Source organism: Larimichthys crocea, chromosome XXI, assembly GCF_000972845.2.
Source record: "Larimichthys crocea isolate SSNF chromosome XXI, L_crocea_2.0, whole genome shotgun sequence".
Lineage (NCBI taxonomy): Eukaryota > Metazoa > Chordata > Actinopteri > Sciaenidae > Larimichthys > Larimichthys crocea.
Window position 1 is genome coordinate 11268762 of NC_040031.1, and position 13510 is coordinate 11282271.

The 13510-nt window shown below is 42.8% G+C and overlaps 1 protein-coding gene across 1 annotated transcript in view; it reads left to right on the forward strand.

Annotated features, from left to right (window-relative positions):
* fbln1 (fibulin 1) overlaps nt 1–11738 on the forward strand; it is a 28253-nt gene extending 16515 nt beyond the window's left edge. The window contains exons 15-17 of the mRNA XM_027272926.1: nt 735–880; nt 1976–2116; nt 11126–11738. Of these exons, the coding sequence (XP_027128727.1) occupies nt 735–880; nt 1976–2116; nt 11126–11265 (427 nt within the window). The 3' untranslated portion in view covers nt 11266–11738. The remainder of the gene's footprint in view (nt 1–734; nt 881–1975; nt 2117–11125) is intronic.
* The last annotated feature ends 1772 nt before the right edge of the window (nt 11739–13510 follow it).

Sequence of the window (13510 nt, forward strand, 5' to 3'; positions counted from 1 at the left end):
TGAAGACCGAGCTTGAATTTAACATCTTAGATGTCAAAGTCAAGGCTTTTATTTTGTTTCAATAGCTCTCTCATGATCACAAGTCCCCCGTCGTTTCAAAGACAAACTCTTGATTTATGAGGTTGTTAATGCCTTAGAAACCTCTCTCAGAGTCTTATGTAGCAGACAGGTAGTGAATAGTGATACTTCAGGTGGCGTTAGCTTTAGGAGCCAGCAGAGGCCCTCCATTCCATCCGACCTGTCACTGATTAGTCTGTGGAATAAACAAAGCCCTAAATAATAGGATGAGAGCTGCCCTGGGGAGAGACTGGGGAGTTGTCTAGTCATGTTGCTTACAATTTAGGAGTCTTTTAGAACACTCCCTTGCCCCATAAATCCTCCTCAAGAGATTATCTGATGTGAAGCCGGGGGATGCTCAGCAAATCCAAATATTTTCCTGAGCAGGTTGTGGATCATTCTCTGTGAGTGTAGTAATTCATTTCCCACACAGCTTGAAACAGTGTGTCAGAAAAGCATCAATGGCAGCACTCATCTCCACAACACTACACTACAAAGTTTGGCTTTCGGCATGAGCTTTGGCCATTGTTGGTTTATTATTCTTCCAAAATCACACAGATTGTTTTTGATGTTGACCGCTATATCCATATCTCCCAATGATGCCCTGTTAGTGTGAGCTTTAGAGGCCATGTGTCTTCTTTTTTTTTGTGTGTGTGGGTGTTTGTTCCCTTCTTTAGAATGGCAAGGCTTCAACTCTCTGACACCATTCGCTGTATGAAGACCTGTCAACCCAATGACGTCGCCTGTGTTCTGGACCCCACGCATTCAGTGTCCCACACCTTCATCTCCTTGCCCACTTTCAGAGAATTCACAAGGCCAGAGGGTAGGTACAAGTTCTCTGTGAAAACTGGTGATGAAAAAGTAATCCAGATACAGTTTCACTAAAGAAGAATTCTTAAAAGAAGAGTTGACATTATGTGATTTTTCCTATTTCCAATTCCCATTTTCGCCAAGAGATAGATGAGAAGATCAATGTCAATTTCATGTTTTTGAGAATTATTGATCTTCTCATCCAACAATTGCCACGAAATTATTCCCAAAATGGTAAATGGTAAATGGACTGTACTTATATAGCACCTTTCTAGTCTTCCGACCACTCAAAGCGCTTTACAGGACATATCTCATTCACCCATTCATACACTGATGGCATTGGCTACCATGCAAGATGCCAACTGCTCATCAGAACTGGGAATCGAACCACTGATCTTCTGATTAGTAGACAACCTGCTAAAACCTCTCCTCCTAACTGTTAAGTCTTCATATTAGAGGCTTCACTTCTGCGTCATGTTAGGATATTTGGAAACTGGAATTTATGTGATAACTGTGGTTTTCTGGTGTCAATCAAGCCCCCCGTTTTTTTCCTCTTTAGCTCAACTTTATCTCCCTTAATCTCTAAGATCCCATCAAACAACATTTCTCCGCCATTGTCAGAATCTATATGACTACCTCTGACCCCAAAAGTAGCTATTCCATGATGTTCTCTGTGCAGTCCTGGCTTGGCTGGCCCACACCAGAGAGTAAAGTACCATGCTGGTTGGATATGAGTAACCACGGTAATCACACGCAGACAGTGACAGCTGACAAGCATCTATTGGCCGGCATGCAGTGCATGTTTCAGACACACTCATGCTCAATGTCACAGGGAGTTAAGCTCTTGTCATTTCTCATAAGGTCTAAGTTGGGGTGTAAAGGACTTGAGCCCCTTCAGCTGAACAACAGTACTGAAATGCTTCAACCTTCCTGTGACCCTCTTAGTGTACAATAAACACAGTCCTCTCCATCTCCAATTTTATTGTCTTTCTCTTGGAAAGAAAAAAAAAAAGCAAGAGTTGGCATAAGGTTGGCGTTGCAATTCCAGTGTGATTATGATGGTTTAGGTTCCAAAAGCTTTTTGTGTCTAATTGTTATCTTCCAACAGAGATTGTTTTCCTGAGAACCACGGTGCCGGCTTATGGGTCCTATCACTTAGGTAGTTACGACGTCAAGTTTGACATCCTGGAGGGCAACGTGGAGAACGCCTTCGACATCATGAAGCGGATAGAGAATGGAATGTATGTGGGTGAGTACAGGGATTTTACTTTGTGTTGTGCGTTGGATGGATCAACCAAGTGAAAATACTCGACAATAGCGGCTTTAACACACATCCTGTGCCACACGACAGCCTCTGCCACTGGGTATTGGATTTTTGTTTTTGACAAAGGAGATGTGTCTTCTTACCTAATTTCTCTTTTTGAAATGTATATGTGTATTTTACTACAAATCAAACTCACATGTGCACATTGAGAAGGAGCAAAAATATCCCATAAGGAATGTCTGGATGTCTTGACATAAGTAAATCTGACATAGCCCGTTATGGTCTTTGCAGTGTGGTGGCATCATGTAGCTGTCATCGTCTTCATGGGGCTTCTTGGTGTCTGTGTGTTTTTGGAGAGTTGTCCTCTGTGTGGCTCTCTGAGACAGACAAAGGCCTGTTTCTGTCTCACCAAATATTTGGCATCAATTTTCACAGCCCTGTGGTTAAACAAAGTACCATTTAATTCACTTATCTACGGCTATGCTGATTCCAAACAGGTCATTATTTTCCACAATAACTTATGGTCGGTCTGAATGTACAGCAACAGAGTGTATAAATCTACAATTGTGTATGCACGTGCACATATGCAAGAGTAATTGCAGTTGACAAGCAGTTCATCATAACTACCTGCTCGGCGACCGCCAGCATGCAAAAAGAGCCCTGCACTAGCATAAGTAGGAGCAGCAGATACCATCTCCAGTGGTGTGTAAAAACAACACATGTTTGGGAAGAAGCCATTCCCATCCTTTAGTCTGGTGGTGACCCAAGGCTGCTGCACGCCTGTGGGAGAGCTGAACTGAGATTTGGCCCTGTGTGGATAAGGGTGTTGTGATCCCAAGGATGACACATTGTTGGGCCTGTCTAGGTGTTTTTGTTTTGGTTTTGAGCTTAGATGCAGGCAGGGTGGTAGTGGAAGGACAGCGTCTTTTCTTGCTGATGGATGAAGGGATGGCCTGTGTCAGTATGCACATCTGTCTTTGCAGAATGACAGGCGGAGAGGGAGGAGGAGGAGAGGGTGTGCGACTGTCCCTGGTTCTGGCTGGATTGTGGGCGCACGCAAGAGTGTTCTTCTCTTGTACGCTTGTGCAGAAACAGATGTGTGCTTATCAAACATACCCCAATTCACACAAAGACATGGGAGAAAAATGTTTTTAACCAGCAATGATTCACATAATTCACCGTTAAAGCAGTTATAATTATATTGTACTGTCTTATAATGGTATGTTTTTGTTGGAATGCGCAATGGCGTAATTCTGCATGAGTGATAAGCCTTATTTTGTAATATATCATTGACTGAGTGTGTCTGTGTGCTTGTGTGTAAAGAGGATTTAGGAGAAATTCCCTGTTTATGGTGGTGCTCATTTGCAGGGGCAAGTATATATATGTGTGTGTGCGAAGGAGGGCGAGAGAGAGAGAGAATAAAATTGCCAAAGAGAGAGAGAGAGAGAAAGACAAAGTGAGAGACTGTGATTCAATGAAAGAGGAAAGGGAGAGAGGGAGAAAGAAAGAGAAAATATGTGCAGAAGTAATCCTGGGCGCTTTGCTTCATGTGGTTAAATGTATTGTTCCATTTCCCCACGCTAGGCCTCAGTGTCTCGCCGAGCATTAGAGCACTTAAACTGACGACCACATGAAAGGCCTGTTTGTGAGGAGCCACTTCTCTCCCAAACCCATTGGATGCTTATTGGATGCAGCTCTTGCATGTTAGCACCAGTTGCCCATCACGTATCCAAATTGAGGCCCTGTGCACTGGAGCCTTTGGTCACTGACTGCTCGCTGTGAAGTGTGGGGTCCACGGTGCGATGAAGGCCCTCTTTGGTTTTATTTAGTGGGTTGTGCTGCTGGTGCTTTGGCCCACAGTTGCTGCTGTTGCGTAACCATTGTATGAGGCTCGCTGACGTGTCACTTAAGGAAGCTTAGTTTCCAGTATCTCCAACAGTGGTATTACAGTTTGGTGGGATGTGAAGAGTAGCAGACATTGAGGCTCCACTAATGAACAAGTGCGTGAACTCAAACTAACTTTGGCCATTATTTTTGGCCACTTTTCGTGTTTTCAAAAGGGACAAAAGAGGCAATTAGGAATCCTCAGGATCCGTTGCTAACTTGAAAAAGTGATTCTTAAAAGGTTTGATTGGCTGACGCTCTTTTCCGTTCTGCTCACTTAGTCACGATTTTAAAAACAGCAGTCGGCTGCAGACACAGGCATGCAGTGTTTGCATAGACATATGCGCACACACATGAAACACACAGACACACATATAGAGGCTGAAAGTACACCCAAATAGTGTAATAACTGCGCCACTCTTTCCTAGTTCCTGGTCATCCATCACAGGTTTTCCCAGCACTGTCACATCTGGAAGACAACCCTGACAGCCTTACGCATCTGTGCAAACATAACAGGCCCCTCAACACTCGTGAAACATAATCAAAACCAATGAAACACTTACAGATTCCCATGACAACCACGGTAGTGCGGCGGGCGACCACACAAATCCCAGCAGGTATGTAGAGCAGATCCACCAAAGCGATATATATAATCCTCACAACAAAGACAACAATTGTGACACATTTGGAACCACAAACAGTGGAAGAATGCATTACTCATGCTAACGCTGTCATCCGCTTGTGATTAGGGACAGGTTGTTTGAATAGGGTTGATAACGGGATGATTGATTTTGGCAGTCAGCAGGTGGATGGATGAATCCTCCCTTTGAAAATACTGGAACACTGTGGCCTCTGCTGGAAACATGGGCTGCATCTGGGGCTCTAACCTTGGACAAAATGCTCGTGGTTCCTCTGCTTGATAATCTGTCAGTGACATACGTTATTGCGGGGATAAATATTGTCTTTGACCTCTCCCGGTGAGGGTATTTTAGGGCAGGTGTAGCTTGTTTACCTTCACGTATTACGCTTGACTTGCTGAGCATTGTTTCCAACCCACTAATCGCATTTTTTCCTGTTCACCACCACCACCACCAAGTTAAGTTAATGAAAGCAACATGTAAAATCAGTAGCTATGCATCTAGACAATATTTATACAGTGTGACTTGTGTGACTTTTAGTTGACTCATCTAGCTGGCTTACTGGTATCAATGCGTGCGAACCAGTACAAAATACAATACAATTAGTAGCCAACTGTGGAATCAATCAAACAGCTCATGTTTAGTCATCGCTTGAATGCGTCCAAACGATTCCTCTTCATGAGTAATTATTTGTCATGGAAGGATTTCGGTCTAATCACTGCTGTCTACTTCTCGTTAGCAAAAGAAAAAAAACAGATTTATTTTTCAGTCTAATATTTGTGTTTATCTGGACAGCAACAGATAGTACAATAATCTTCTCTTTGTGAGCCTTCCTCTGGAGGAACTGTAGGCCTAAGACTCTGCAGCTAAATTCCACTCATTTTTGAAATGCAGGTGGAAATATGCCCTTGTGGTTTATATCCTCTGTGGAGAATAAATACCTTTTTACATTGCCACTGGCACATGGCTGGCAGCAAGCGAGGCAGCCAGTAAGATGAATGGAAGAGGAAGTGGACAGTTTGTCTTTACGCAGGTAGTCGGCGCAGCCGTCGACAGTGTCTGGTGGAATGTGAGCTCAATGTGTGAGACATGACTGCTTCAGAGCCAGTGGCTGTGGCTTGAGGCTCAGGGTTGCGTCTGTGCTGGTGGGGAGTCGAAGACAGCAGTGAAGATAAGCAGACAACCAGCTCCCTAAGCTTTGAGTGGCTGTCATTGTCACGTCATGACTCATGACGCTGGCAGCGGTTGGTCCAACAGAGCACGCCAAGCCCATGAGGAATCCTCGTCTGCCCCAAAAGAGATTTGTACAGTACAGCTAATCAAAACAGTGTCTTCTCCACCCAACAACCCCATAGTCAAACACACACACAATGCTCCCCTCGGGTGGTCCTCCACCATCAATGTACAGATCGAGCTAGTAGAGACAGTGGTGCAGATACACGTCACGCTTGCAGAGACACACCATGGACACGGTCAAAAACACACTGGTATGTACACATAGTGCATATGACTTGCAATAAAACTGTCTCAATAATTCATCAGTTACACTTATCTCCCTTGGTTGGGTGATCTATTTAATTTATGCTCATCATAACTCTTTGCTGTCTGGCGCTGTGATTTGAACAAAATGTAACTTTGTTTGGTTAAGTTCTCAAAATTAATGCTCATGTAGCAACATGCCAAAATAGATCGCATAAGTACTTAAACAGCTTATCAAGATGTTGTATGCCTCCATTTATAATGTCCATGTATATGGAGAATATAAATAAAAAATATAAATATACAAAGCAGGTTTTTTACCTAACATCCTTTCCATTTAGTCTACGTTGTCAAGTCTATTTTCTGCTTCTTACTTATGGGCCTAAGCTTGAAAGGTCATTTGTAATATAGTGCAAAGGTTGTGGTAAAGATAATGGTGCATGTTATGTCATCTCAGCTGCTCTGGCCCACAACTGCTAAAACAGAAAATCCAAGAAAAGAACAAACCGATTCCCCACGGCTACTTTTCAATGATGTCACCACCAAGTGAGTGACACTGTCCAACAATGAGCCATGGGCCATTTGAAAGATCTGTAACTATGACTCGCTGTTAATTGACCTTAAAATATCAAGCCACACATGTTGGCCTTTCAGAGCAAGGGGTGGGCAGTGTTCCTACACCCTCTTTGGAGTGGTCACAGTTGTGTTTGGACAGCCTGACCTGACTGGTCATCCTTGTACCAGCAGTGACCAGCGACCAGGCTGTAAACACACAAGATCCAGACCCTGAGGGACTTGGTTATGTTGGCAGTTTGAATGGATTATATTTCAGCCACACTGACGGTTTATCAAAACTGAAATTGGTCACGTTGCTAATGGGGTAACAAGGGAGCTAGTTAGCAATTTCTTTGGCATGTCTCCGAGCTTTTATGGGCTTTTTGGAGAAAAAAGTTTCTCAGGCAGTAAAAAAAGAATAATTGAATAAGAAACCACTCTTTGCCGTCTTTATGTTCATGCCAACAGTGCTAAGCTGCACATCAGTGTTACAGATATAAAACACATCACAGTCAGAGCCATAATGATGTCGAAGAAATGCCCTCCAGTACCCTCTTCTTCCTACTGGAACTTTGTACACCACCTGGATATTTTCCAATGGTTTCACTGTAGTGAGCATGCATAGCGCCACAACCAGTGTGTCATTATACAATACTGTGGTGAGGCCAATGCATATTTTTCATTTGTCTCTGGTGTTAAACCCGTTCATTTTGGATTTTGTCATACACTTCCTCGCTGAGTTGTAGAAACCAGAAAACCCCGAAATTGTACTGTTTACATGTAACCCTTCAATATTGCAGCCGTCGCGGCCATGAAGGATGACAAATGCCTCCTGGCATTTGCTTCACTTTGTTTTGTGGCAGTGTCTCTGCTACTAGCATGCATTTATTTAAGGCTATTTTCTACTTAAGGGGCTACTTTTATGGCGTGGCGGAATGTTTTGGAGAACGGACAGATTGCACAGCTGTTTGTTTGATGGTGGCTGTTCAAGCCAGCACAGTCACCTTTGCACCCTGTGGCAGATACCTCAGTGAGACGGAAAGATACCACAAACCTTTCTAGGGCTCCAACTGAATCTCCTGCTGGGGAACTTCAAGCTTCAGATGACATGACCTTACAACCGATCTACAGGGCAAATTGTCAGCTATAGGGTTTTTGAAAACATCCCCATGTTTATTTATATGAATCTCAGGTGGTATGGTAGCCAATCAAAGTCAACCTGTTTTGTGGCTGCAGCCTTGCAGTCTGGATAAAATGTTAAAGATGAGTATGCGGTTGTGGTTTCACCTCAGGTTCACTGTGAGTATGTTGAGGCCCAGCTGCTAGCTGATGCTTTCCTCTCATTGAGGATACCACTGCGCTTTTGATGGGAAGCCTACGGAAACACAGAGTCATCATGGTCACGTACACTGACTTCAGTATCAAGCTCCTTTGTGCGGCATTGGGTACACGAGCCCACATTGTAATAACATAATTACCTTTTTCTCGCCCTCAAGGCTGCGTGAAAAATAAGTTAAACAAAGGTAGAAGTTGAAGTTGAACATGTTTTGACATTTGAGGTGTTTCTTACAATGCCACAAATCTCTACAGTAACTGCGATACATCTCGCAGGTTAAAATACACTCCTTGTTTGTGATCACACCCAACAGAGTTTGAAGTGAGGAAATCTGAGCTGTGCTTTGTGTTAAGTTTCACGTCATCAACAGTGAGCTCGGAGGAAAATTGGTTAATTTGGACCATCCAAAACAGACACTGTAAGAGAATTTCTTTTCCGAGCACAGTTGTGCCCTATGCATGTGCTAATTAGACCACAAATAAATTTACAAAACATTAATGAGCCTCAGACACATTCCACATATTGCAGTATTTAGACGTCCTTAAATTTTCAGTTTAAACGCAGTGTCTGTGTTTTTTCGTTATTTATTTATGCGGTAAGATTGTTTAGCTTCTTCTCATAGAAACAATCTTAAGGATTTTCAGTGGAAAACTTACCCTCAGTTGACCCTCATTATGGAGTGTTTAGTCCTCGTTAGATACAGGCCGCGCTTACAGCAATTAAAAAAAATGTGGACTCAAAGCCATCTGTCTTTGTGGTGGTCCATATTGTGCTCATAATCATATCTTACTCATCTTCATCGTGTACTCGCTCAACTCAGCACTGGAGCTTTTGAACTGGTTTCGTTTGATTCGAGTACACGGACGAATCATGAACCTTCTGAACTCGTTATAAGTTTGCATCGGTCAAGTCAGTCAGAGTTGCATGCCATCTCAATTGGCTTATGTCTTTAAAGAATTTTCAGACCCAAAGTTCAATCTCTTTTTCCATGTCACTTATTCTCTAAATTTTGCGGCTGTTATTAGGTTTAAGCAAAGGTTAGCTCTTTCTGATGGCGCTGACGCTTTGGAAACAATAAAATCTCAGTCCCGCTCCCCTCCATCTAATGTCACTACGCAACAGAGTCCCAAAACACCCAAACAAAGGGGCAACCCTGGTAGAAGTGGGCCCCATTCCACACTCTTCTAAGTGCTTATCGCCGGAATCTGCTGGAATCTGTTGTGTGCCCACAGATCCGACTCGGAGAGGGACGAGAGAGCAGAAGAAAGTGACAGAGAGAGGGAGACAGCAGTTCAAGCTCCTATTGCTTGCCCCTCCCAGAGTTAAAGATGGATTCCTGGAGGAATGCCTCCATGGCTGTATCGCGTGACTGCGACTGCTCCCCTCCATCAAACACATGGGACTCATTTACCCTTGCGGGCCATAGTGATGGTGCCACAAACACCAGGCCCCCTCAGGAAGGGAAGAGAGGGGAGAAAGAGAAGGAGGAGAATGAGTGGGTGGGGGGGATCTGCCATCATACAATACCAGCGTCCCAGAGGACGCAGCGGATGGCGCATAATGGATCATCATTTGTCCTGTGGTGAACAACGACCAAATGGGTTTTACTGCTTTATTACAAGTACCACAGAAATGAGCCTCGTAATTCAGACCAGTGGAGGCAGTGATCTGTCGTCATTTTGATCCATGTTGAGTTAAACTCTTGAGTCATCATAGGGAAAAGCCTGAAGACTTTTACTGACTCAGTTATGAGTAAGAGAAACAAAAGAGGAGCGCGAGAGAAAAAGAATGAGGAAGGCTGAAGGTGTGATCGGAGGACAGTGTGGTGATTGTGCTGCCTGACTGCACTCTGGCGATGGCTGTTCAAACAGGCCAGAGCTGAAATGTCACCAGCCCCTCTGCAGAGAAAAGGCCCGCTGACAGCCTGTATAAACACTGGCATTTTTTCCCCCCTGTAATCGCATGTTCACTTAAAAAGAGCACCAAATGAATTCCATGGGCATTCAGTAATGCTCTGTTGCAGTATGTTTATTCTCCCATCTGTTTTACCATGATAGAGGATGTTTCTTGGCCATTGAGAGAGGGTGGAAGGAGGTGGGAGGGAGTCAGAGTCTTGACATCACTGGACTTAGTTTAGCTTGTAAACACACTTCATTTGTGAATATTCATCCAAATATAGCAGCTGACACCATGGCACACCTGAAGACGGGAATGTTTATAAGAAGTGATGTTGGCAATTGAAAGGTATCCCAGCTATTAGGCCCTTTAAATCCTCAGGCCCCTTTAGGGAAAGTTTATAATCATTTGCCAATCGGCCATTAGTGGAAGAGATCGATTAATGGTTACCACATTTTCTACCAAAGAAATGTTCTCTATGAAAATGATACTGCTGTATGTCAATGTGGGTTATCTTGCAAGATCACGTCTTCACCAGATCAGCCTCGTGACAGCTTCAGTCCTCTTGTCAGTTTCTGCTCCGGATGTGTTTGACCGCATGCAGTAGTGCCATGTACAAAATATGCCTTTGGTCTATAAGCACACTGCGTTATGCAACCGATGTAAACAGCTGGACTGAATAAAAGCGGAGTGGATGTTTTAAAATTGACAGGACACATTTAAAAACACGTCTGATTTGGACAGCATGTGAACAGGACCAAGACACTTTGCTGAAATACAAATGCAAATTGTTCAGTAAAGTGAGCACCATAAACAAAATTCCATTGGTATCAATTGTCCTGAGATGGCAGTAAAATTTCGGACTCAAACTCTCGGCACCAAAATCATTCATGCATAGATACCACAAGAGGTAAGTGAGAAAACATGTTGTAGGTGACTCTTTAAACCAAATAGCGAAACAAACATTCAAAATCTGATCAGAATGTACAAGCACAAATACAATCTTACCTTAACTTGCTGCTGTCAGAGAAACCAAGCAAGATGTCCTGCTTCTGCTAAGGTTTTTCATTCCAACCTTTCACTGGCTGCTGTCATTTTCCTGCTTTAGTCGCCTGTACTAAATGCACCCGATGACCAAATTGCTTTGGTTAGTAGCGTATGTATTATACCCTTGTCACTGATGTTGTTCTTCTTTGTCTCTTTCAGGTGTCGTTCGCCAAGTCAAGCCTCTGATTGGGCCGTTGTCTACAGTACTGAAACTGTCCATGCGCAACCTGTCAAATCAGGGCGACTCCGGCCAGAACATCATCAATGTTCACGTCTATGTCTCCGAGTTCTGGTTCTGAGAGATGGATGCCAAATTTTGATCACATGCATTATAGCATCCCGTGTCAACACTGTGCACATTGGTTTCGTTATATCAATGCGTAGATCAGTGTGGGGGTTTTTAACGTTGTGTTTGATTATTTTCGACATTTTCTGAGATGAAAGGCTGCGAGCTGCTTCCGATGCGAGCGTTACACTTTGTTTTGATGACAGGCTCAGCCTGAAGTGCACTTGTGTGCATCTGGCATGACAGAGCAAAATATGGGAAAACTTTGTTATAAAAATATCTTGAAGAAATGAGACATCCAGAACGTTTGATTGTTTTTTTATTGAAAGTGCATGCATTTAGAAAGGTCATTAAAGGATATGATGATTCAACAATATTCTTTTCATGACATTATAAGCCTTTGTTTTGTAACATTCACTTTCTCTTTCTTACTGTATACATTGGATGATGTATTTTTTCTATGGAATAAACACTATTTTAGTTACAGTATTGGTTTTTGGGTTTTTCTACCAGTAACATTTAAAGACTAGTTGTTGAATTTCTTACATAATTTTAAATTTATGGGTTAAGGGAGTTAATAAAAATACAAAAATATCTGTGTGTGTATGTTTTTACAAGCCAGTGGAAGATAAATATGCAGATAAAATAAGCTCTTTTTAACTAGTGCAGCTAAAACTACTACTACTAGTACTGCAATCAAACTATAGCGCCTCGATGATAAAGATTCACATCATGTCTCAGTCTCGGTTTACTGCTCATTAGTTAAGTCAAGCGATAAACATGAAAAATATAATATATACAAGTGTCTTACAGAGTAACTGATTAATACCACAGAGGGTCTGTTGTATGGGGAATAGTGAACAAGTGAACTGTATCTTTTATTTTACCAATATGCTAAATAAAACACTCAAATGTAAACACCCTTTAAAGCATAAACATATGTGATATGTATTTTCATCACACTAGGAGTTCAGTATAATTTTATAACATGGTGTACGTCATGACTTGTACAATACCCTGTATGTCATAACCCAATGACAGGAAACGTGACGATGATAATTCATGTCAATATTAGCTGACAAACACTGACGTGCAAATAGAGCTATCTTAGCCCGTTTACCTTCATTCATGGCGGTCTGTGGAAAGTCCAGTTTCCATGGTGACATTTAGAACCTTCTGTTTATTTTGCACCCAATGATATCTGTCCAGTAAAGATGTATATTGACAGCTTGTCCTCAGAATGCCCTCGGTTGAGTTAGGATGTACATAAGCTTCTACTCAAGACGCTCACACTGTGTATGCATGTAAACACGATGACTGTGGGTTTTCACTCATGGTCTTTTTTGTCATTCCGGGAGCAGAGGGAGGTAAAGCCTTTGGCGGAACAAACAAGGTGGCAGCAGTAGTTAGAGACCATGGGCGTGCGTACAAGCAACCACATTCCTAATTACATTTATCAGTGAACCAGAACTCCACTCTTCATCAAACATGAGGGTGGGGGGTAGACGTCTGACAGAAAGTGAGCTGAGCATGTCAGTAACGACCGGACTGTGAGACTGTAATCATCACTGTGGCGGGGCCCAGCCAAAGCCTCCCAATGCTTCAAAGACAATGGAGGAGGAGGCGCATATATCAGAATCCCAAGTCATCAGCCGTGATGGATTTTTAGGCTCTACTGAAGGGGGGATATCCTCTTCAGAGGAAATAGAGGCCAGAAGGTCAGCCTTGTGGTCCACATGAAAAGAGGAAAGAAATGCTGTGTGTGTGTGTGTGTGTTAACTCCAGAATCCTAGAACACACACACACACACACACACTTTCAGCCAGTGTTTGATATGGTACATGTTTTCTAATGCTTCTAATGCAATTTCCTAACTCAGTGCCAGGGGTTCTCAACCTTTTAGAGTCACGACTTCCCGGAATAATCAGGTTGGTGTTTTGACCCCCCCGTCTGCCTGTCTGCTCCAAATTTCAAGGATTACTGTAACATAACAAGAGGAGCTACAAAATTCACACAGAGCATGGCTTTGTGCACAGACAGAACAACAACTAATTTAATTCTGGCTTTAATGAGTGTTTTTTTAGTTTTATTGAAATAACAGCACCTTCACAGTCAACTGCTTTAGGCCTGAAAGAACGATGATAGATAGAAACACATTCTCATATTAATGATGTAACCTGTCCTCTTAATTAAGCGGCGCACACCCTCTCTCGTCTATACTCTTCACACAAATCTGTTGTTATGTTATCAGAGAGTCA